General features: G+C 37.0%; 2 protein-coding genes across 10 annotated transcripts in view; one reads left to right on the top strand and one right to left on the bottom strand.

Annotated features, from left to right (window-relative positions):
* The window catches only part of PIBF1 (progesterone immunomodulatory binding factor 1), a 175516-nt gene extending 174184 nt beyond the window's left edge, over positions 1-1332 (bottom strand). For 4 of the 5 annotated variants that reach the window (XR_011427823.1, XR_011427825.1, XR_011427824.1 and 1 more), the window contains exon 1: positions 1078-1315. The gene's annotated coding sequence lies outside the window, so the exon portion shown is untranslated. Of the gene's footprint in view, positions 1-1077 lie in introns of all 5 variants that reach the window. The other variant, XM_023621682.2, reaches the window with a different exon arrangement.
* Positions 1313-23941, top strand: part of DIS3 (DIS3 homolog, exosome endoribonuclease and 3'-5' exoribonuclease) — a 27647-nt gene continuing 5018 nt past the window's right edge. The window contains exons 1-21 of one of the 5 annotated variants that reach the window (XM_070239850.1): positions 1480-1843; positions 2103-2170; positions 2417-2574; positions 3340-3429; positions 5169-5362; positions 5769-5842; positions 8672-8839; positions 9736-9900; positions 11032-11145; positions 11267-11404; positions 11968-12114; positions 12499-12615; positions 13143-13244; positions 14195-14259; positions 14343-14427; positions 15904-16031; positions 19065-19151; positions 21171-21327; positions 22692-22906; positions 23018-23186; positions 23316-23474. In XM_070239850.1, the coding sequence (XP_070095951.1) occupies positions 5269-5362; positions 5769-5842; positions 8672-8839; positions 9736-9900; positions 11032-11145; positions 11267-11404; positions 11968-12114; positions 12499-12615; positions 13143-13244; positions 14195-14259; positions 14343-14427; positions 15904-16031; positions 19065-19151; positions 21171-21327; positions 22692-22906; positions 23018-23186; positions 23316-23474 (2184 nt within the window). In that variant the 5' untranslated portion in view covers positions 1480-1843; positions 2103-2170; positions 2417-2574; positions 3340-3429; positions 5169-5268. Of the gene's footprint in view, positions 1844-2102; positions 2171-2416; positions 2575-3339; positions 3430-5168; positions 5363-5768; positions 5843-8671; positions 8840-9735; positions 9901-11031; positions 11146-11266; positions 11405-11967; positions 12115-12498; positions 12616-13142; positions 13245-14194; positions 14260-14342; positions 14428-15903; positions 16032-19064; positions 19152-21170; positions 21328-22691; positions 22907-23017; positions 23187-23315; positions 23475-23941 lie in introns of all 5 variants that reach the window. The other 4 variants (XM_023621679.2, XM_070239849.1, XM_001495217.7 and 1 more) reach the window with 4 other exon arrangements.

The following is a 23941-nucleotide window of genomic DNA, read 5'->3' as shown; positions in this document are numbered from 1 at the left end:
CTAATTTAAACACACTCAAACACTCTATGGAAAGCATAAAGTATATTAAAGAGATACTAAGGATTTCCTAAGTCACTATTAGGCAATCTGGAAGACCCCCAAGTCTAGGACAGATTAGTAAATTATTGCTCAAATCAAATAAATCAAATCATACTCATTAAATCCCACTGTGAACTCAGCCGTTTGAGAATAAAAAACCCAGTTCCTGGGGGCAGGAATCTTACTTGGAGAAAACAAAGAAATGTACTAGATAAAGGATAAAGTCGTAAATCACTAATACCCAGGAATGCTACTAATAAAAGCAGCACACGTGCAACATTAGAGAAATCATTTCTGAGTTGGTCAGGCGAAGGGTATACAAAGGTAGGACTTAGAATCGTGAAGGATTTGGAGAGGAGTTAAGGGAAAGCAGGCAGGTCTTAAAGTTGATACAGAGGTGGAAAAGGTGTAAAACAACAGTGAAACATAATGGTGGTTGGCATGGGGCCAAGTCTTTGTGACTTTGAGTAGTGACTCCCTCCACCCCCAAACACAAACACACGCACACCCTTAACAATCAACGCGGTGGAGGGCCTTGAATGCCAAAATGTGTTCCAAATTTATTCCACAGGCAATGAGGCATCCCTGAAGATTTTTTAAAATGGGAAACAATGAGATAAAACACTTTTTTATAGACTTGTAGACAGTCAAACGGAAACAAGAGGGTAGAAGAGAAAAACTCAAGTACTCTAAGTCGAAATTCTAACCCTTTTGCAAGAATTTTAGCAACTCCCTTATTTTAATACTACAGGATATAATGTTATTTACTGTGTTGCAGATATCAGTTTTTCCAAACTGAATGATCAGAAAAAGGTGTACGGAGGGGAAACGGGCAGACCTTTAGTTGGATCTGCCACCCTCGTTTTTACAGGGAAAGGGGTAAGGAAAGGTGACACCCAAAACAGGCAACATCTTTGGATTTCAAACGATCAGGGACTAGGACTGCCCACACGTGCGGAGTGAAGAATAAACCCCAATCTGGTAGCATCGGAGGATTCCTTGCCCCACGCGCGAAAGGAAGGGAGAACCACGAGCTACCTGGAAAGCTTCAATTACTCCACGTCGTAGGCCGGACCAGCAGGCACTGCCGCCACTCGAGGAGCTGAAGGCGTCTCCAGACAGCAGTTCAGGTCGTAGCCCCTCAACAAGGAATCTCAGGCCGGAGACCGTTAGGAGCCGTAACCAAGACAACCATTTCCGCGCCCGGACCAGGACTGTGGGAGCTGCAGCTGGCAGCCACCCACGCCGCCGGAACTCAGCCCGGATCCACTCAGGCGCGGGAAGCAACGCATGCTGGGAGTTAGAGTCCAGAGGCGGGCCCCGCCCAGTTCACGGACGGAAATGGCTCCGGGCTCCGCCCATCCTCCCGGGCTCCTCGCTTTCGCCCAATCCTCGCAGTCCTCAGAGAGCCAACCAACGTCCGTCTCCACGTTTTCCCGCGAGAAGTGCTTACTAACATCCTGGAGCGGGAAGGGGCGAACCTCTGGGTGTGGTATGGTTGGGCGACAGGGTTCGTACCTTGACACTTTTCGCCGGAAGAGCGCTGTGGGGGTAGGGATTCCGCACGCGACGCAAGATGCTCAAGTCCAAGACTTTCTTAAAAAAGACGCGGGCGGGCGGCGTGATGAAGATCGTGCGTGAGCACTACCTGCGCGACGACATCGGCTGCGGCGCACCCGGGTGCGTGGCGTGCGGCGATGCGCACGAGGGCCCGGTTCTCGAGCCGCAGCCCTTGGACCCGGCGAGCAGTCTCTGCCCGCAGCCGCACTACTTGCTGCCAGACACCAACGTATTGCTGCATCAGGTGCGTGGGCGGGCGGGCGAACCGAGGGCAGTGCGGCTCCCCTCCCCAGAAGGGGTGTGACAGATAGGGAAACTGAGGCCCCAGGAAGAGCTACTTGTGCAACATCGTGTACTTAGGGAGACGCAAACCCCATCAGGACACATGCCTCCTGTCCGCCAGGCCAAGGTTCTTTTCCTTGTACTGTTTTTTTGAGTTCTTGGAGTCGTAAGAATTTTAAGATACGTTAATATTCTAACTCCTGGTGTCTCTTCTGCCTTAGATTGTAAGTGTCTGGAGGCCGGGGACCTGGGCTTCTGTGGCCTTCAGCCTGCGACCCCCAGGCAGCTTGTAAGTGCCTACGAACGAAAACTAGTGGGCCAACGTATTTCTTTATAAATAGGCTTTATTCTACGAAGTTTTGTCATTTAGTCTGTTTATATGTGCTCTTCCGTAATTGAGCTGAAGGCTTTTCTATAGGAAAATAGCTCCTTACCTTAATGTGTATTTACTGTTCTTCGAGCCGACAGGGTTTTTTGTTCGACAAAAACAATTTACAAATGAACATAGGAAAAATTATTATTATTTCTTTTTAAGATTGATGTTCTTGAGGACCCTGCCATCAGGAATGTAATTGTGCTACAAACAGTTCTCCAAGAAGTGAGAAATCGGAGTGCTCCTGTATATAAACGAATCCGAGATGTGACTAATAACCAAGAGAAGCATTTCTATACGTTCACTAATGAGCACCATAGGTAGGCGGAAAATTATATTAATTATCAGAAAACCATGGAGTTAGCTAAATTTGGGAGACGGTTCCTGGCAGTAATTAGTGACATTGTCGGAAGATACGCATAGGTTTCATATTTGTGGGGGTATTATTTGGTTTTTACCCAGTTCTGCAGAAGATAATGCTAAGTAGACTTCACTAAAGTAATGTAGGCATTGATTGGATCAAACGTAGAACCAAGGTCTCCTGACACCAGGCTACAGTAGGTACTTTTATTTCCAAAATATTTTCATTTTGAGTTGATTTTAGCATGAGCTGAGCAATAGAACCTTGGAAGATGAGATTTGCCTAGGTTCCTGGAATACCATATTATATGGCTAATCGACATAGGTTAGTAAAATGTAAGTTTGTGAAGGAAAGGCTTAAAAATATAAAGCAGATTTATTCTTAAGGGGCTTTAAAAACTAATACTTTATAACTGGTCACGTCGAGAACGTAAGGTTGAAAAATGAAATTCTTTTTATGCTGCAGATTCAAGACCCTTGAACATAATAAGTAGTTTCAGGAAATATATTGCTATTATGTTACATAAATATCCTATGTTGAGTCCTAGTATACTTTTATTAGGTTAGATCAGGGCTTCTCAACCTTGGCTCTGTTGACATTTTGGACTGGATATTCTGTGTCGTGGGCAGGCTGTCTTACACATTGTAGGATATTTAGCAGCATCCCTGGCTTCTACCCACTAGATGCCAATAGCAATCCTTCCCTGTCTTCCCCTCACCCACAGGGTTTTTACAACCCAGAATGTTTCCAGACGTTGTCGAATGTTCCTTGGGGGGCAAAATTACCCCTTGGTTGAGAACCACTGGATTAGATGGTAGGTCTGGTAATGAAATCCCATTGGAGTATGCAAATTTTAAGAAATATTTAATTTCTTAATTTTCTCTTTTTTATTCCTATACCCCAAACTGAAATATTGTTCTTGTAAAGAACAGTGCGTCAGTAAAGCACTGTAGACTTCTTATTCCTAGCTCTGGTGTGAATCTAGAAACAGTACAGAAGACCAGGTTTTTGTGGAGCATGATCATCAGATTCTTAATCAGAGGTTAGCAATTTTGTTAGCTTTCGTGCAGTGACTAGATCTTAGTAATACTGGGGTTGATGGGAAGAATCTTTGATCTTAGGACACTTGAGCAAATCTCATCTAAGACTCTGTTGCTCAAGTCCTTTTAAAACCAATTCAAAAATTTATGACTGTATTTGATAAGGTTTAAGCATTAGCAAGTACAATTAATGTTGAGGAATAAAATAATTCTAAAAACTATGAATATAAATGTCTAAAGTTCTAAAATTAAATCTGTTATTTTCAAGCACTAGAAGTTATGATGCTTCCAAATTTTGTTGTTTTACTTAAATTTGGCTTTGAAGAACAGATTTAAAGAAATAAGTGTACTGACATGTTTGGGAGTTCAGAGTGGATAGACTTGGAAGGAATATGCAATCATATCTGTATTCTGGCCTTTAAGTCTCTAAATAGCCTCTGCCGTTTACTGAGTATTTATCATTGGTAAAAATTTATGTGCATTAAGTAGGATTATATGATCATCAATCATCTAACCATCCTATTTGTAGCTTTTAGGAATTACTGTCAACCTACAGTTGGAATGAAATCTCATTATCAGACCTACTAAGTTTTATTACAGTTTTTTCCAACAAACTGTTACTTGTTTAATGTCCCAACCTAAGATATAAATTCTAATCTCAAAATCTAAAAAAACAAAACAAACGAGAGGCCGGCCGGGTGGCGCAGCAGTTAAGTTCTCACGTTCCAATTCAATGGCCTGGGGTTCGCCAGCTCGGATCCCAGGTGCAGACCTACACACGGCTTGTCAAGCCATGCTGTGGCAGGCGTCCCACGTATAACGTAGAGGAAGATGGGCACGGATGGTAGCCCAGGGCCAGCCTTCCTCAGCAAAAAGAGGAGGATTGGTGGCAGATGTTAGCTAAGGGCTGATCTTCTCAAAACAAAACAAAACAAACAGTTTCATAGATACAGGAAACAAACCGGAGCAGGGGAGGGCTTGGAGGAGTGGGAGAAATGGTGAAGGGGATGAAGAGGTGCAAACTTCTGGTTATAAGTCACGGGGATGTAATGTACAGCATAGGGAGTATAGTCAATAATACTGTAATAACTTTGTGTGGTGACAGATGGTAACTAGACTTATTGTAGTGATCATTTTGTTATGTATATAAAGATCGAATCACTGCTGTACACTTGAAACTAATATGATATTGTATGTCAATTATACTTCAGTAATAAATTCTGATCTTGAATTTTTGTTTTTGTGAAATAAAATGCTTTTAGCCTTTTTATTGTCCTATTAATAATAGAACTGTCTTCTTTTCCACCCAAATTGTTCTCTTAAAAACTTACCTGTAAGGATCCTATTTATTTCCTCTGTGAGGTATAAATCTGAATACATTCAAGAGAAAAAGATACACCACTGACCTTTAAGTTTAGTGTTTATTAAGCATTTATGTCCTAAGACTTTTTACATGTCCTCGTTTCTGTTGATTTCCACTTGTTTCATTTTTTTTTCTTCCCTTTACATTAAGAGAAACTTACGTTGAGCAGGAACAGGGAGAAAATGCTAATGACAGGAATGATAGAGCCATTCGAGTAGCAGCCAAGTGGTACAATGAACATTTGAAGAAAATGTCAGCAGAGAATCAGCTGCAAGTTGTCTTCATAACAAATGACAGGAGAAACAAAGAGAAAGCCATAGAAGAAGGAATACCAGCTTTCACTTGTAAGTCTTAATGTAGAAGCTGTTAATTTTTATATGCATTTGCAAATAGGAACTGTTAACAGGCCCATGGTCAGAGGTTACTTGAGTATTTAATATTTTCATATTCTTATATACCTTCATGTGATATTTTTGTGTTTTTTAATTTCTCAGCATTTCTAAGCTAAGTAAGTTGTGGTGCCCAGTGGCTGTTAGTTTCCCCCATCTCCATTTGAAATTGCCTTAGCAATAAAAGCTCATAGATATGCTTGACCCACTGCCTCTGCTTAGGCATGACCACATCAACAGATATTGGGGTTTTTTCCAAAAAAAGTTGACAGGTATATTGTCACAAACAGGATTATCCTTGTCCTTTCATATGTAAGAAAAAAAATTGAATTTATCAAGAACAACAAAACTTATTTTTCAGGTGAAGAATATGTAAAGAGCCTAACTGCAAACCCCGAACTCATAGATCGTCTTGCTTGTTTGTCTGAAGAAGGGGTATGTTTGAGCTTGTTTTACTTTGTTCTTGAAAAGTGAAAATATTAAAATAGTCACTTTGGGTTAATAGGCTTATGGTTATCAAATTTAAGAATTGGAATATTGATGAGTAAGCTGGAATTGGAATAGGAGTTGGGTTAGAAACAACAAGAGTGGCTCTCTGCTAGGCTTATTGAATTGCTGTTCCTAAAAGACTTGACCTTCTAATATAGCACTGTTCCCTGATATGTCTCTAGTAATCTGAGTAGATCCTGGCACATGGTGGGACTACTTGTTTGATGAATAAATGAAGGAATCCACAGGGGCTGGCCTGGTGGCGTAGTAGTTAAGTTCATATGCTGCACTTTGGTGGCCCAGGGTTCGCAGGTTCGGATCTCAGGTGCAGACTTACACACTGCTCATCAAGCCATGCTGTGGTGGCGTCCTACATGCAAAATAGAGGAAGATTGGCACAGATGTTAGCTCAGGGGCAGTCTTCTTCAAGCAAAAAGAGGAAGATTGACAGCAGTTGTTAGCTCAGGGACAATCTTCCTCACCAAAAAAAAAAGAATCCATGGCTGCTTGTGAATAAGTAGTAAGTATTTGACAAAGAAGTGGCAGACACTACAGACACAGAACATATAGCTGTAGCATTAATCCCAAAGGTGGAGGAGAAGGAGTCTTAAGACGTAGAATGGGAAGGGTAGGGGCCAGATAATGAGGACCTAGAATTTGTTCTGTAGGTCAGTAATTTTCAAACTGTCTTACAAGGATCTGACTAAAGGGCTACTGTGAAGAGAAAGTTTCAGATAGAATTCTGGGATCCCTACATTATAATGGCAGGCTAAAAGAAATTAAGGGAGTATGAGAGTGTGCCTGGGAGGAATGGGGGAGAATGATCAGAAATGGTATTTACTTGAAGGAAGACTGATTTGTGTAAATGATCAGAAATGTTATTTGAAAGAGGACTGATTTGTAAGATGATGCATATTATTGAGGGCAAGATTAGAGGCAAAGGGATGAGTAAAGGGATTACTGCCATAGCTGATTTGGGAGGGTGTGCTAAGTGGGTAATTACACTTTGGTGAGCCCTCATTTCCTTATGTGTAAAGCATATTTACTAGTAATGACTTCATACCGTTATGATCGAATGCGATAATAACAGTAGAATTAGTAAAATTCTTTCTCAGTGCCTGGCACGTGCCTATGGTAAAAGTAAATGGTGGTTGTTGTTATCATAGAAATAGGCTTTATGTAATAGACCGTTAGACATACGTCCAGTCTTTACAGCATCTTCCCCATCCCTGCTTGTCTTCAGCCAGCTGCTTTACAAAACTAAAAGGAAGTGTGAATAGGTGAAAAACTGGGAAGGGAGAAATTACAGTATTGTAACACTTTCAATTGTGTGATGGGAAGGAGACAAATGAGGTGGTAGTTGGAGAGCAAGTAGAATCAAGAGGATTTTTTTTTTAAACATGGGAGAAAATAAGAGAGTAAATGTAGATGAAGAGAAGAAGAGGGCCTGTCACTGAGCCTTGGGACACTTCAACATTTAGAGATCAGGAAAAGGCGAATTGGCAGAGGAAACTAAGGAGGAGCTACCAGTGAAGTAGGACAGAAAACAAAGGAGTGATGATTTGGATGCTAAAGTATTTCAGAGAAGGAAAGGTCATTTTAAAAAATTTTGCTAGGACTGAGAATGGACAACCGAATTTGCTAAGACAATATATTGTTAGTGATCTTGACAATAATGGTTTCCGTTGACTGAGGATGAAAATTGCTTGTAGTGGATTCATGAGAGACTGCCTGTGAAGAAGGAATACACTGCAATTGTAGATAATGCTTTTGTGGCATTTTGATGTTAAGTGGGACAGAGGATCAGGCCAGTGTCTGGATTGGGACACAAAATTAATTCATTTTTAATAGGTCATATTATTATAAGTTTATACGATGTTAGAATGTTACAGTAGAGAGGGGGAAATTTGATTCCAGAGAGGGAAGATAATTGCAGGATGAAGTTCTTGAATAGAGAAGAGGAGATGGTATGTAGTGCCCAACTGAAAGAACAGAAGCATTTTATTTATTGTTAAAGGAGAGAAAGCTGAGGTTGTGGTACAGATGCAGGTAGGTGGGCAGATCTAGTGGCGGGAGGATGAAGTAGGTCTCTGATTGCTTCTGATTCTCAGTATGGAGATTGAGGTCATAGATCTGAGAGGGAAGAAGGACAACAGGGAAGTTGCAGAGGTAAGCAAAAAAGGAGAAGGTATAAAGTAATCTCCTTGGAAGGTAGGAAAATGCTTGTGGGAAATGAGGAAGGAAACTAAAGGAGCCAAGCAATCAGGGTTTTGGATGTTGAGGTGTCTAAGAATCAAGACAGGTGTTGTGGTCGATCTACATCAGTTTCCATCTTCCCTCCATCTTATATCCTTAGCTATTAGAATAGGCAGAATAAAAATAGCTTTTCTTGTGCTTTCAGTAGCCACGATCTTTTCATGGAATTGAGGCTTCAAATTAGCCTTCATGTACCCACCTGCTCACTTGATCACTTAACTACGTACCTTCATTTTGGGAGGCCTGGGGAGGGGAGATGGGGCTATGCAGAGCTTCTTAGTGACATATGTTGGTGGCTAAACACCTAAGTGTAATGAAATTGAAATATTTGTGTAAGTTGCTCTAAAAATGGAAAGCATTTTTTTCTCATTGTGCTGTAGTCTCTCAAATTCATAGAATTGTATGTACCATAGTGTGGATGGTTTGTAAAAGAAATGACCTGCTAGTGATAATAGTTATTTGTTGAGCATACAGCAGAATTGCATACTAACTACATCTTTTGGTTTGTTTATTTCACAGAGTGAAATAGAAAGTGGAAAAGTAATATTTTCAGAGCATCTTCCCTTAAGTAAGCTACAACAAGGCATAAAATCTGGTACATACCTTCAAGGAACATTTAGAGCCAGCAGGGAAAATTATTTAGAAGCTACCGTCTGGGTTCATGGTGACACTGAGGAAAATAAAGAGGCAAGTGTGTAAATAAATTCCTTATACTCTAAAATACTTCCTGTTCATTGTTTTTTCTCATAAGTGTTTAAAATTTTATATGAGAATTTAAATTTGCTTTATCTCCCTGTTTATCAGTTTTAAGGCAGTTATGTGGGAAGTCATAGATACTAGTAGAATTAATCAGTTTTTTAGAAAACTGCTTATTGAAGAACTTTTTATTAACGTACTTTTAGGAGAATAAAAATCTAGTCACCCAGATAATAATAAATATGATTCTATTTTATATGGTATGACCAGTTATGAGAAATACTATTTACATAACATGTAATTGTTCCAGAGGGCTTCACTTGAAAGTGAAAAGCAGTTGCTTTTGGGGTGCTATTTGCCAGCTGCTCTTCTAACTGCTTTGCATGCTGCATTTCATTTAATCTTCAACCCAGCCTATAAAAGTAGGTACTGTTTATTTTACTAATCAGGACCCTGAGAGGTCAAGAAAATTTAAGGTCTTTTGGTACTAATGTTGTAAGAGTTACAGTGAAGCCAGGAACACAACCTATATTTTTTGACCATGTTTTTTTTTTTTTAACTTGATATTGAGAAATTAAGAGGGCAGAATAAGGGGCTGGCCTGGTGGCGTAGTGGTTAAGTTCATGCACTCTGCTTCGGTGGCCCAGGGTTCCGAGGTTCAGATCCCGGGCATGGCCCTAGCACTGCTCGTCAAGCCATGCTGTGGAGGCATGCCACATAAAATAGAGGAAGTTTGGCACAGATGTTAGCTCAGCGACACTCTTCCTCAAGCAAAGAGAGATATACAGAGACATTCAAAATGTATCTAAACTTTTGGTTGGTAACCTTCCCATTATTTTATTGCTGTTGAAAATTTCTGGGCACATGCCATTTGCTCTTTTATACAGATAATCTTACAAGGACTCAAAAATTTAAACCGAGCTATTCATGAAGATATTGTGGCTGTGGAGCTTCTCCCCAAGAATCAGTGGGTAGCTCCGTCTTCTGTGGTTTTACATGACGAAGGTCAAAATGAAGACGATGTGGAGAAAGAAGAGGAGAGAGAACGCATTGTATGAAACCAAGCAGGTTTTAATTTTTGTCCATGTAGCTTTGTATAATTAATTAGTGTGTCAGCTTTGGAGAAAGTTAAATCTCAATTCTCAGATTTATTGAATAAATTATAGTTCTGTAGTTTTAATACATCATATACATAGTTGTTTTCCCTCTAAGTGCTTAAGTAGTCTTTTAAATTAATGTCTTATTTTGCTCAAGTAAGTGAGTTTAAATACAAAAACAGTTAATTTGAGTATGAAACTGGAACTCTGTGACAGTTCAGGGACATGATCTGTCTGCATTAGTGAGATTTAAGTAAATACAAATGTAAAATTTTCTGAAATGCTTTTATGAAAAGTTAAAATTCCCTCAGCATAACAGAGGTACTTCTGGGCCCTTATATTTGGGTACATTTGGTAATTCCTTTTCTATTACTGTATTTGTTATGAAGAGAATGCTTTCAGTTTTTTCTTATAAGCCAAAGTCTACTTGATATGACCTATTGAATTTCCTATTGTAGAGTTACAAGAGTAATATGAATAGTAGGAATTCATACATCATTTGTAGTTCTTTTTCTGTGGATTATATTCAGTGCTCTGGAGTCTTATTGTAACATTATCCTTGCAGAGTGTAGGCCATAGGAGAATGTTAGAGGTAAAATACTATAAGGTCCTTCTGCTGTTTCTAATAAGAAATTCTCTTTATTTGGGTTTTTGTTTTGGATAAGGAAGAACCTTTAAAGATACATCTCTTTTTTAATGAATTAATAAATACCACACAGCTAATTAGTGCAGACTAGTACTAAAATCCTAGTCTATTAATCTCCAGACCTGTGTGTGTGTTTTAGTCAGTAGATCTTCATATTAAAAGTGAAGAGTTGAGTTCTGACGTGTTTATTTGATTGTATTTATTTTTTCCTTTGTTTTTTGATCATCCTTTCTTGTAGTGCTTTGTTATTATGGAACTATTTCCATTGTTTGGTTTGGCATACTCTTGCCTAGAATTTTGAAGCATCAAGATTCTGTAGTTTTATGTCATAATTTACTGCCTGAAAGTTTTAGTATTCATATTCATATTCCATTTGAAGAGTAATTGTCTCATTATACTTACCAGAAAAATAACTGAGAATTTTTATTTTTAAATCTCAGCTTAAGACTGCTGTAAATGAAAAAATGTTAAAGCCGACCGGTAGAGTTGTTGGAATAATAAAGAGGAATTGGAGACCATATTGTGGCATGCTTTCTAAGTCTGATATTAAGGAGGTGAGTAAAGTGCATGTTGCTATGTAATAAAAATGATACACTAATAGAACTTATAGTCCTCCCCTTGCCCTCATCCCCACATTTGTGTGTGTGTAAAATCTTTTTTCCTAATTTTCTGTAGTCAAGAAGGCATCTCTTTACACCTGCTGATAAGAGAATCCCTAGAATTCGGATAGAAACCAGACAAGCGTCTACTTTAGAAGGACGGAGAATTATTGTTGCTGTTGATGGTTGGCCCAGAAATTCCAGATATCCAAATGTAAGCTTGAATTATTAATTTTATTTTAGAATAATTAAAAATTGCTTCTTTTGGTGAAAGTAGAATCTGCTGTTATATAAAACTCATTCTGAAATTTAGGAATATTTCAAAAAGTTACTTGCTAAGTAGTGCATTCAATTTGAAAATTAATCTTACGAAATTCCAATGTAAATCATCTGGTTACTTTTACTCATATTTCCAAACAAATAACTTATTGATAGTGACTACAAAAATGGTGTTTGAGACTTAAGTAGATTCTGATAAACGAATTTTGAAGCTTCTATATTTGAAGCATGTTTTAAACTTGAAAGATAATAGGAAGTAAACAGACGCTTTGTTATGTAAGAACTGGGCCCTCAGGAAGTCTCCATCGTAAGTCACTTGAGAAGTCTTGTCATTTTCAGCTTTAATTTACTGAGGGGTCATTTTTACGAAGTGATAGGAATGTTTAGAAGTACTAAGGTGATATATAAACGTTCAAGAATTTAATGTGATGTTAAAATATAAATGACCAAACAAAGGGCTTTGAAATACACCTTTCTAATAATACCTTTTGGTTTTAGGGACACTTTGTAAAAAATTTAGGGGAAGTTGGAGATAAAGAGACAGAAACAGAAGTTTTGTTACTTGAGCACGATGTTCCCCATCAGCCTTTTTCTCAGGCCGTTCTTAGCTTTCTACCAAAGATGCCCTGGAGCATTACTGAAAAGGTAAGTTGGAAAGAATTCTTAGTGACTTTATAAATTACTCTGTCTGAGCTAATTTTGTTTGGTTTCTATGTGTGTTTTAAACGTGTAGAAACCATGGTCCTCTCGTCCTCTGCATTTAGTTAGACACACCACTCTTAGGTATTACAGAAATCATTTGCTGTACTGAAAGATAACTTCTTCTAGGGGACTAATGGTAGTTTATGTCAATATTTTCAAAGGTGAGGAAACCACAAATTACAAATTATAATGTGTGGTTATCATTAAGAAATAAAGCTAAGGTTTTTTTTTTTTTTCCCCTATAGATAGTTGATTTCCCAAAAGCTGTGTTGCATTTGTGCTACCAAACTATAATTTTTTATTTCTTTATAATGTGGCATCTTCCAGGACATGAAAAATCGAGAAGACCTGAGACATCTGTGTGTTTGTAGTGTGGACCCACCAGGATGTACTGATATAGATGATGCTCTACATTGTAGAGAGCTTGAAAATGGAAATTTGGAGGTATTCATATTGTAATGACATTCTTATCTAAATATAGTTCTGGTCTTGAGTTCATTTTCTTTTGACCCATTACAGAATTTGTGAATTATTCATGCCAAGTATAGTTAGTTTTAGCTGCAGAGACTAATAGGCATGTATCAGTTGAATTGGTGGGGCTGTCCCCGTGGCCGAGTGGTTAAGTTTGTGCGCTCTGCGGCAGGCGGCCCACTGTTTCGTTGGTTCGAATCCTGGGCGTGGACATGGTACTGCTCATGAAACCACGCTGAGGCAGCATCCCACATGCCACAACTAGAAGGACCCACAACGAAGAATATACAACTATGTACTGGGGGGCTTTGGGGAGAAAAAGGAAAAAAATAAAACCTTTAAAAAAAACCAAAAAAAACCCTTCTATAAAAAAAAAAAATTGAATTGGTAAATGTGACTGACCCTTTTTCCAGTTTAGCTAAATTTTGTCTTATTAGAACTGCGTTAGTACATTTACCCAATTAAGAATGTTCACATGCTTTTATTTTTATCTTTCTAAGGTTGGTGTTCATATTGCTGATGTTAGCCACTTTATTAGGCCGGGAAATGCTTTAGATCAAGAATCAGCCAGAAGGGGAACAACTGTATATCTTTGTGAAAAGGTAAATGTGTTAAATTTAAAATGAAATTTTGATATATGCTTATAACTTTTTCATCATCTGCCTTATTCTTAATAATAGAGTCATCTGAGGTATTTCCTGAGGAAAGGAGAGCATCAGTATTTAGTGAAATAAGATGAGTAACTATTACGTTAATTGTGCATAGTTTGTAAAAATTATGAGTGCTTTAGGATTCTTGAACAGTCTGGACTAGTATATGAATTAGCAAAAAGACATACACAGAATAGGGTGAGCTTAAATCTGTGAAAATGTTCCCATGTTTTTTGTTATAGAGTGGCCCAAATAACAAGTAGATATGGTTGAGGTACATTGTTGTATAGCATTTAACTTTATCTATGGATAACTAACGTATTTTCTGTTTTTGATTAAGACATGAGTCAATTCTGTCAAAATTTACCATTTATTCCTCTTTTTTAGGTATGCTCCCATAAACTTACATAGAAAAATTGTGAAAGTAGAAGGAAAAGTTAAGCTTAGTTTGCTACGAATTCATTGTCAAAGTTCTTCCGCATAGCTATTTTCTGTAAAAATTTGGTGTCTCTCTTTTTTAGTATGTTTAGAATGCCATGTAGTTTGTATTAAGCATTGGAGAAAAGTCCAGTCCTCGGGCTAGTAGGGTTTGTGTCTGTTATCTGTACAAACTTACTATACAGACCAGAGGTTTCAGACTTTCAGAGGATAGCCAGGTGGTTAGTGTAGAGGATTTAAACTGAGGTCCGCTGACATGAAGTCCAGTTTTCTTTCATTGCTTCCCTTTTGTGATGATTGTGTATAAGTGCTTTTCTAGAAATAGACTTCTTATTTCACATTTTCTCAATTCTATTCACAAAGACCTTTTTTTCTTGTTAAATTAACGCTATTTGAGAATAGAACCACCAATAAATGTGTGGCTATAGCTGAGTAATCTGTGACTCTATTTTTATCTGTTTCAGAGGATTGACATGGTTCCAGAGTTGCTTAGCTCTAACTTATGTTCCTTGAGATGTAACGTTGACAGGTATTTATGCATGTTTTTTCATAAGAACATAGTATTTACTACTTTAATTCCCATTTACAAATACTGTTTATTTTCCCCCGTAGGTTGGCATTTTCATGTATTTGGGAAATGAATCACAATGCTGAAATCTTAAAAACGAGGTTTACTAAAAGTGCCATTAATTCGAAGGTTAGTTTCATGGTTAATATTTAATATTAAAATGTTTGGTACTTTTAATGGTGTTCTAGGTTTTTTTGAAAAAGTTAGGCTTTTTTTTAAAGAAACTCTTCCCCAATGTTGCAGCAAAATCTAGGTTTTTCTTTGAGTTATCTGCTTAATTCTTGATGTTGTTTAGAAATGAGTTTATGTGACAGTTGTCCTATATTCAGAAACTTACAAAGCCTATATACTTGAGAAGACCAAATAGATGACTTTTTGCCCTAACTCAGGAACCCCAGTGTTTGAAGTTGTCCCAACTAATAATTGGTTAGTATTTTAAAAGTTGTCATGTGCATCATCTTCTTGTTTCTCGCTTATTCTCATAGAAATGGTGTTATAAATCATAGTTGGATTCCAGTAGAACTAGCATGAGATCTGTGTTCAGACAGAATGGAGCCACATCATCTTTCTCCTTATCCTTTTCCTTTTTTTGTTCTCCCCAGATTCCCTTAGGTTCTCATTTTCCCTGAATCTTCCTCTGAGTTTGCCAAACCCCGTACTTCCAATGATCCATTTTCCAAATTTACCAACTTTTTCTCTCCCTTTAACTTCATTCTTTCTGTTCTAATCAACCAGTGGTTGGAAAGGAGGCAGTGTTAGACTGACAGTGATGTGTGAATGATTTAAGCCTTCCTAGATTTGTGTTTTTAAATAAGATGAGTTTATAATTCTCCCAGACTTGGTCAGTGTAACAAAATTACACGAAAAAAATTTAGTGAACATGTATATAAGAGAAAACATTTTTAGCAGGGGAATTCTTAGCCCCTAGTAGATAATTTGGCTCTCTGAAGAATCTGACCTGGCCTGCATCAACTAACTCTTCTGCCATTCCTGAATTTTACTTGTGAAGCTACTTTTTTTTTTTTGAATAAGCTAAAATATGGTAGTTTTCCATGAGTAGAGAAGTAGGAAAACATTTGGATATTTGTATATTTGGATTGTAATTGGAAATTACTTTAAATATTTTCTAGTACTATGATTTGTCTCATTCTTAGATACTTGGAGTGTTTATTAGATTTCTTATAAAACATGATGTCTAGATTATTACAGTTTTCTTAATCTAAAGTAAAGAAGTAATGATCATCTGAAAAGGATTTCACTTTACAGTCATTATCAGAGAATAATCCTACCTTCCTTTTTATTTTACTTTAGCCTTATCTAAGTATTTGTACATTAACTGAACTATGAAAGTAAAGCTTAACCAATTTATTTACTGACAATACTACCATTTTGTTTTAACATAAGTTTGCTTATGTTAAATAATACATCAGTTAATGAACCAGAAATTGAGATGTGGAGTATAAATATTATAGCTAGGAATCTTGATTCTCTTTTGTTAACTGATTTTAGGTTTTTCAAAATTATGCAGTTTATGGTAGTGGAAATATGAGAACATAGTAAGCCAGTTTTTGTAAGAGTTATGTTAACATATGGTTTCCTTTTTAGGCTTCTCTTACATATGCGGAAGCTCAGATGAGAATTGATTCAGCAACCATGAATGATGATATCACCACTAGTCTCCGTGGACTAAATAAACTAGCTAAAATCTTGAAAAAAAGAAGAATTGAAAAAGGGTACATTTCAAAAATATTTGTTAAGACGTATCATAATTTGGGGCTGGCCCAGTGACGCAGCAGTTAAGTTCACATGCTCTGCTTCAGTGGTCTGGGGTTTGCTGGTTCAGGTCCCGGGCATGGACCTATGTGCTGCTTATCAAGACATGCTGTGGCAGGTGTCCCACATATAAAATAGAGGAAGATGGGCACAGGTGTTAGCTCAGGGCCAATCTTCCTCAGCAAAAAGAGGAGGATTGGTGGCAGATTGTTAGCTCAGGGCTAATATTCCTGGGAAAAAAAGGTATAATTCATATATCCTGATATTAAGATAACTTGTGAACTTTTTAAAGTGTTTTATCATGGACGATGAGGAATTTTCTAATAGGCTGAATAGAGACTCTTAAGTAGAGACATTCTGTTCTTGCTACCTTTTAAATACTAGCAACTGGATTCTGGTATTTGTTCAGGACCTCTGACCTTGTGATTGTTGTGCTAAAAACTGGTATGTTTGAGTCAAAGATCTTGAAGAAATTCTAGGAAGGCAAAAGCTCCTTAAGATTCTTCTACAGATTGTTTTAATTTTAAGTAGAAATGAGTTTCCAGGTTGCACATTATTTTCCAGATGTCTAAATAAATGTAGATGAAGTCCTTCTTGCCCTTTAGAATTGGAAGAGATTTTAGAGATTGTGTAATTCAACATCTTCATTTTAAGTGATTAAAAATTACATGGAAGCAGTCTGCCAAAGATGCGATAATTGGTGGCAGATTTGCATCTTTTAACTATTACATTATGGCATTTGTCTAGTTGCAGAGATGTAAGACAAGGAGGATACAAGTACCCAGGCTTGTTCAAGTAAAGTAGTTAAAGGAAATTCGATTCTTGAAAGATGTCATCCACTATCAGGGTAAAGCGAGTACGTGAGCCTTTCAGATACTGGTCTCTGGGTTCCCCTCCCCAGCCAGGGTAGGGTCACAGGTAGGTACTAAAAGAGTTTTTGTTGGAGAGTGCAAACTCTAGATCTGTGTTGTTTCGTAAGATGTGCCTATTTAAATTAAAATTCATTAAAATTAAAAATTCAGTACCTGAGTTGCACTAGCTACATTTTAAGTTCTCAGTAGCCACATGTAGCTAGTGGCTACCATTTTTCACAGTGGATGGAGAACATTTCCATCCCTGCAGAAAGTTTCATTGGACAGTCTTGTTCTAGGAACTTATGCTGAGCCACCCCATCTCTACTCACACCTCAGTTTTCTGGGAATTTTTCATATGATCGTAAATATGAAACTTGAATATGTGTGAGGATAATTTGAATGCAGTAAAACCCAATGAAACTATTGCTCAAGCTTGTCATTTAGATGTAAATAAGAGGAATATAATTAGATTTTTTCTTTTTTTGAGGTTATCGGAGGTTTACAGTATGACTGGTATGAAAAGAAGGTTTATGTAAAATTAATTTTTAGAAAGTTTGTTTTAAAAGCAAAGTGAATAAAAACACAAAACTGTATTCATTTTGGTGGTTTTAAAGTAAGAGATGTAAATTTGCATTTATGACAAAGCTTCTTGTAATTAGGTTGGGAAACATTTTTTAATTTCAAAAACAGTCTGCCCGTTTAGTTTTGTAAGTAGATAGTCATCTAATGGTAAAACATACCTTTGAATCTTCTCAGTCTTGAGGGGAATTGAGGAAACAATCAGTAAACAAATTGGTATCTTTACCTTCTTAAAGGATATATTATGTCTTGTCTTAAATTATATCTATCTTTTTTCTTTTTTTGAGGAAGATTAGCCCAGATCTAACATCTGCCACCAATTCTCCTCTTTTTGCCAAGGAAGGCTGGCCCTGAGCTAACATCCATGCCCATCTTCCTCTACGTTATATGTGGGACGCCTGCCACAGCATGGCTTGCCGCGCAGTGCTACGTTCCACACCTGGGATTCAAACCGCCAAACCCCGGGCCACCGAAGTGGAATGTGCAAACTTAACCGCTGTGCCACCAGGCCGGCCCCATTAAATTATATCTATCTTAAAGGATAGATGGATCCATGACATAAAATTTTAAGTGTTTCTATGAAGGAAAAATGATCAAAATGTGATTAGTATACCTTGCTTTTTGGGTCAAGATATACTAATAAACAGATTAAATCTGGCGTAGATCCTTGTTCTAAATACCACATGGCAAGAAAGAAATATTTGTCGAGATTCCCTGTATTGTGTTCCTTCTGTAGTTCTTCTAATAAAGGTGAAGAATGGAGGGCAAAAGGACTTGGAATCTTTCTTAACTTGCCCCATCTTATTTTTTTCCCTTCTCCATGATTGTCCACGGTTACCTAGCCTCATTAAACTCCTTAATTTTAGGTTGATTTGGAGCTGACCTGATGAAAATAGCATCAAGGTGTGAAGACACATTAGACTTACCTTGCCTTGTGGGACATTTACTTCTCAAAGGAGAACTTGCCAGCTCTTTAAATGAACCATGCATAATACGTTAATCCGACACATAGCACTCAAATGTTAAGAGCCATCAGTATTTCTAAGATATTAGTGGTGGGAGTTTATCAGTCTCCTCTCCATTGGTTGAGAGTATGTGAAAGATACTTTTGAACCATGGTTCTTTTGACATTACTGATCTACCCATGGCAGCTTCCCTTTTCCCTCTCTCCATCATCCCTCACCCCAGTACATTGTTTTCTGTAGTAAATAAAAAACTGCCAGGTACTTTCTTCATTTATAAAAGTGATTACAAACCCATGTAGCTCAGGAAAAACTCCCAACTATTTTGGGTAGAGAATTTATTCAAATTCTCAGAAGCACAAGGACTTATATTTTGTTGTGTTGCTATTGTCTTCTCTTTTTAAATGCATTTTAAATCTGTAAAATATTAACCTATCCGTGAAAATAGAGCATAAAACTTAGCAGATGGTCATAAAGACTTCAAAAGAAAAACTGTTAGGCATATGCAGTAATCATTTTCTATTTTAAAAGAATCACTTCCAGAATTATTTCTGTTATTGGCTCATTTGACTAATTCACCTCTTTAATTTTTATTTAGGGCTTTGACTCTTTCTTCTCCGGAAGTTCGATTCCACATGGACAGTGAAACTCACGATCCTATAGATCTGCAGACCAAGGAACTTAGGTGCGCAATTTTTTCCGTGGGCAGTAGCTACAATTTTGGTTTTAAATGTAATGTCTAGTATATATATTAATAAACATATTTATACCCAAAATAATCTATTTCTAGTAGGGTTATGATTTCTGCAGATTTTTTTCACTTATGAGTTATATAGAAAAGCAATTATAATTTCACTTTTTAGTTTTTCTTATATAAAACTGAGATGAGTATTATAATAGAAAAATTCCCAATTTGAATTGGTTTGTCTTGATGTGTGATGTATTAGAACTTGGCTAGTAATAGTTATGGTAAGTAAAAGAAGATTGCCCTGATTAACATCTTAAGTATTTAATATAGAATGTACTGTACTAGGGTAGAGTAGTGGTCCAGACCATGGGCTTTGAAGCCAAGACTACCTGGACTTGGATCCCACTTCTGCCAATAACTCTGCACAAGTTATTTGACCTCCCGGCGCCTCAATTTGTCAGTAAAATAGGATTGATAGTACAGTGTTGTGAAGAGTACTCAGATGTTAGGTATTGTTGTTACTGTTTTATTGATTTGGTTAAGCTTTAGGAAGCAAGACTACTTTTGGTTAAATCATAGGCCTCCTTTCCATGCCTCTTAATATAATTCTGAAATTAAACATGCATTTATACTTTTCTAGTAGATGACTAAGGATTAAAAGTGGGACCGGTATGTGCTTTATAGAATTAAAGCTAAAATTAAAAGATACCTTTGGGTGAACTTCTGTGCAAATAAGTCTAATGTTAATACAAACTGTGAGCCCAATACTAGGAACTTTTTTGAGAAAAATGTTGAATCCAGCTTGGCCAAAGTAGAATATCACCCATTTCTTCTTACCAAGAAGAAGAAAAACCATATTTCTAAGAGATTGTCTCTGTACTTTTGAAGGTATGATTGGAGGTCTTCCTAATATTTTAAAAATTAGTATACTTTAGGAATCTTGTCAAGAAGTTGTAAGTTCTTATTAAAAATGGAGAGATGAATGAAAGATTAATAATGCACGTTCATTGACTTGTGAGAAAGAAAGCACTATGTAAATAGAACACATTTACTAAACTAGGTTTTAAATGGATGTCGGCTAACTATATAGAATTAAAAGCAGTATCAAGTTGGTTAAGAGTTTTGAAGTCAAATTATGTGGGCTCAGATTCTGATACTACTAACTGATCTTGAGCAAAAGAATAATGTTACACATTCATAGTTTTCTCATCTGCAAATATATATATACACACACACACATATATATATATATACACACATATAAATATATTTATATATCTCACAATGTATGTGGCACTTATAGCACAATACCTGGTCCATAATAAGCACCCAAAATAACTATTGTAAATATTATTGCTTCATTTTGATGATTTATTAGTGGAAGTTTTAGTTTTTTTAAGTCAAAATTTGTATGACCTAAATAGCTTTTAATTCTTCATAGTAAACTTTATTTTTATGGATTTACAGTTAAAAAATCTCTCTGGACTTAGTAAAAGGAGGTGAAAATGCTTATGATTTAGATTTTATATTCAGTCATGTACTGCATAACATTTCAGTCAATGATGGATGGCATGTATGATGATGGTCTCTTAAGATTAGTACCATATACCATGTAATAGGCTATACCATCTAGGTTTGTGTGACTATAATCTATGATGTTTGCACGATGATGAAATCACCCAATGACACATTTCTCAGAATGTTACATCTGTCATTAAGCGATTCATGACTATTACTAGAGTTAGTAAAGTTTCTATTCTTTTAATGCAATTTGTAAAGTCTCCTCCAGCGTGAGATGAGATTTACTTATTATGCATCACATAGAGATTGTTAGCATAGTAGCTGAGAAATGAAAGAGCCTTAAGTTATTAAAAATACACATGTACATACACATATGAATGTTTACATAGGAAGTAATTCTATTATCTTGTTAGTAGAAGAGAGAACCTGTGAATAAATATGATATATAGAAGTCTCAGATTCTTTTTCCTTATTTAATGATTTTTCCATTGACAGAGAAACAAATTCCATGGTAGAAGAATTTATGTTACTTGCCAATATCTCTGTTGCAAAAAAAATTCATGAAGAATTTTCTGAACATGCTCTGCTTCGGAAACATCCGGCTCCTCCTCCATCAAATTATGAAATTCTTGTTAAGGCAGCTAAATCCAAGGTAAAGATACAATAGTTTGAGAATCATCTGTGTTTGTGTTGTGGGCTATCCGTGGGACTGCATAATCTATATCATCATTATTATTATTGTCTACATTTCCACAAAAGTTTTTTTATTTCTTGATGCAAAGCTACTTGATGTTGGTAGTTCTTTTGATTAAAAAAAAAATGATCTAACTTGGGTATGGTCATGTCTTACCACATTGAAATCATTTGCTTAATAAAATCCTTTACTGGCTCTAAAGAACACCCTATGCTAAAGCCAGATGTTGCAGACTGACTTATTTGCAGTATCCTGAACATAGTAAGCTCTTCCATATCTCTGTGCCTTTACACGTTTTTTATGCTTTGTTACTTCATGCCTCCTCTGAGGCCCAACTTCAGAGATTTACAAATAATTTTTTTCTCTTTGTCTTCAACTTACTTAAGCCCTCTTTATATCATGTTCCTAAGAAAGCAGTCCGTTTATTGCACACGTGGGAAAAAGGAAAAATGTAGAAAGGGCACTATCTCCTCAACCCCATATCCTCGCTGCCTCTGGTTAGTCAACTCTCGTTTAGGCATAATGACTGCTACCTTTGGGGCGACCGTGGTTTACAGTGGTTTTCTTTGGATCGCTTATTCAGGTCCCATCTTTCCTGTCTAGAAGAGAGCTGGGAAGAGTAGTGTTGGCCCTGAGGGCAGTATTCTAACAGGATGGCATTGGTTTCTGACCTTTGTCAGACTTTTATGGTAGCCATGTCATATCCATCAGTCAGCTTCTCCTCTGCTCTCAGGCTTACACTGTAAATTGGGGAATTTTCTGTTAAGACTTGGGCAGAAGATGGGAAATTTAAGTATTTTTTGCCCCATCTCCCAAAGTAGGACAAAACAGCTAAGTTTGATGTATCAGCACATTGAGCTGTGGTGACCAGTACAGTTTTATTTTGGCTCTGGCTTTATTTCTACTTTGAGTGGAAGGAAATTATCTGCAGAAAAAGTCCAGATGTGCTAGAAAGTATCCAGATGTGCTTTTATTTTTTTTCTACCCCAACAAAGATTATGGAAACACAAATTGGACTTTGAGAAGTATTACTGCTGGCTCCCACCATCATTTTCTTCGTTGAAACTTCTTCAGAATGTTGCTACTTTGGTAACTTTAAATGCATTCAGAAAACTAAGCTTTGATGTTGCATGAAACAATCATTACTTTTTATAAATTTATTTTTAGTTCTCCTGGGTTAAGGATAAAAAGCATAAACAAACACTTATTATCTGGTCAAAAACACCGTATTTGTTCAATCTGATTTGTTGTATTTTGAAGACATGATGGTACTGATTTTAAACTGTTTAATGTGGTGCTCTTTCCCTCCTCTTTGTTGATAGAACTTGGAAATTAAAACTGATACAGCCAAATCTTTGGCTGACTCTTTGGACCGGGCTGATTCTCCTAGTTTCCCGTATCTAAACACCCTGCTACGAATCTTAGCCACTCGCTGCATGATGCAGGCTGTGTACTTCTGCTCGGGAATGGATAATGATTTTCATCACTATGGCTTAGCATCACCAATATACACACATTTTACCTCACCCATCAGAAGGTACTTTTTCCTTATGAAATTGAAGAAAATAGAATGTAGTTAATTTTGTATTTTAAAAAGACCTTTTAATGCTAACATAGCATGATTCTTATTTCTCTTTCATGTATCTAGATACGCAGACATCATTGTTCATCGGTTGCTGGCTGTGGCTATAGGGGCAGACTGCACTTATCCAGAGTTGACAGACAAACACAAGCTTGCAGATTTATGTAAGAATCTCAATTTCCGGCACAAAATGGCTCAGTATGCCCAACGTGCATCAGTGGCTTTTCATACCCAGGTATTTATTTGCTTTCTGTTGATAATGTTAGGAGAGATGACGTTTTGTTTCTTTTTTATTTAATTTCAAAGGTTATTTTCATTTCAAAATATTTGACAATTCTTAATAAGGTGGTATGTTATTTTTCAGTTATTTTTCAAAAGCAAAGGAATAGTAAGTGAAGAAGCCTATATTCTATTTGTAAGAAAGAATGCTATTGTGGTGTTAATTCCAAAGTATGGTTTAGAAGGTACAGTCTTCTTTGAAGAAAAGGACAAACCAAAGCCACGGCTTATTTATGATGATGAGGTACAGTATTTCTCATGTTTTTATTCATTTATTTATTTTGGGGGGGAGGCACTTTTTCTTCGATAGGTTACAAATGGTATCTATAAAGGGTAAAGTTATTTTTTGAACCCTACAGAATTTAATTGTGCCAACTAAGCTTATCATCTTACTCAAAATTTCTCACCTCAGTATTTGTTCCCACATACACATGTTGTCCTTGATTTCTTTTATACCATGTAAAGATTTCTCCTCTAAGGAAGACTTGAATTACGCTTTGCCCTAGGTGGACAGCTGGATTAAAGTGAAGAAAGAAATGTTGCTTAGAGCTAGGGGAAGGGAATTTTTTTTAACCTGTTTCCAGTGTCTCTTACCTGACACACTCCCTACTTCCCTAACCTTAGTAGAACTACAAAACAGTAAACTGTGTCCGCAGTACCTTTGTGCTCCTTTGCTAGACCCATAATTTGCTAATTAAAGGGGTGAGAATC

This window comes from Equus caballus, chromosome 17, assembly GCF_041296265.1.
Source record: "Equus caballus isolate H_3958 breed thoroughbred chromosome 17, TB-T2T, whole genome shotgun sequence".
In the NCBI taxonomy this organism is placed as follows: Eukaryota; Metazoa; Chordata; class Mammalia; order Perissodactyla; family Equidae; genus Equus; species Equus caballus.
The sequence above is the reverse complement of the archived record's forward strand: the minus strand, read 5'-3'. Positions and strand labels throughout refer to the sequence as shown.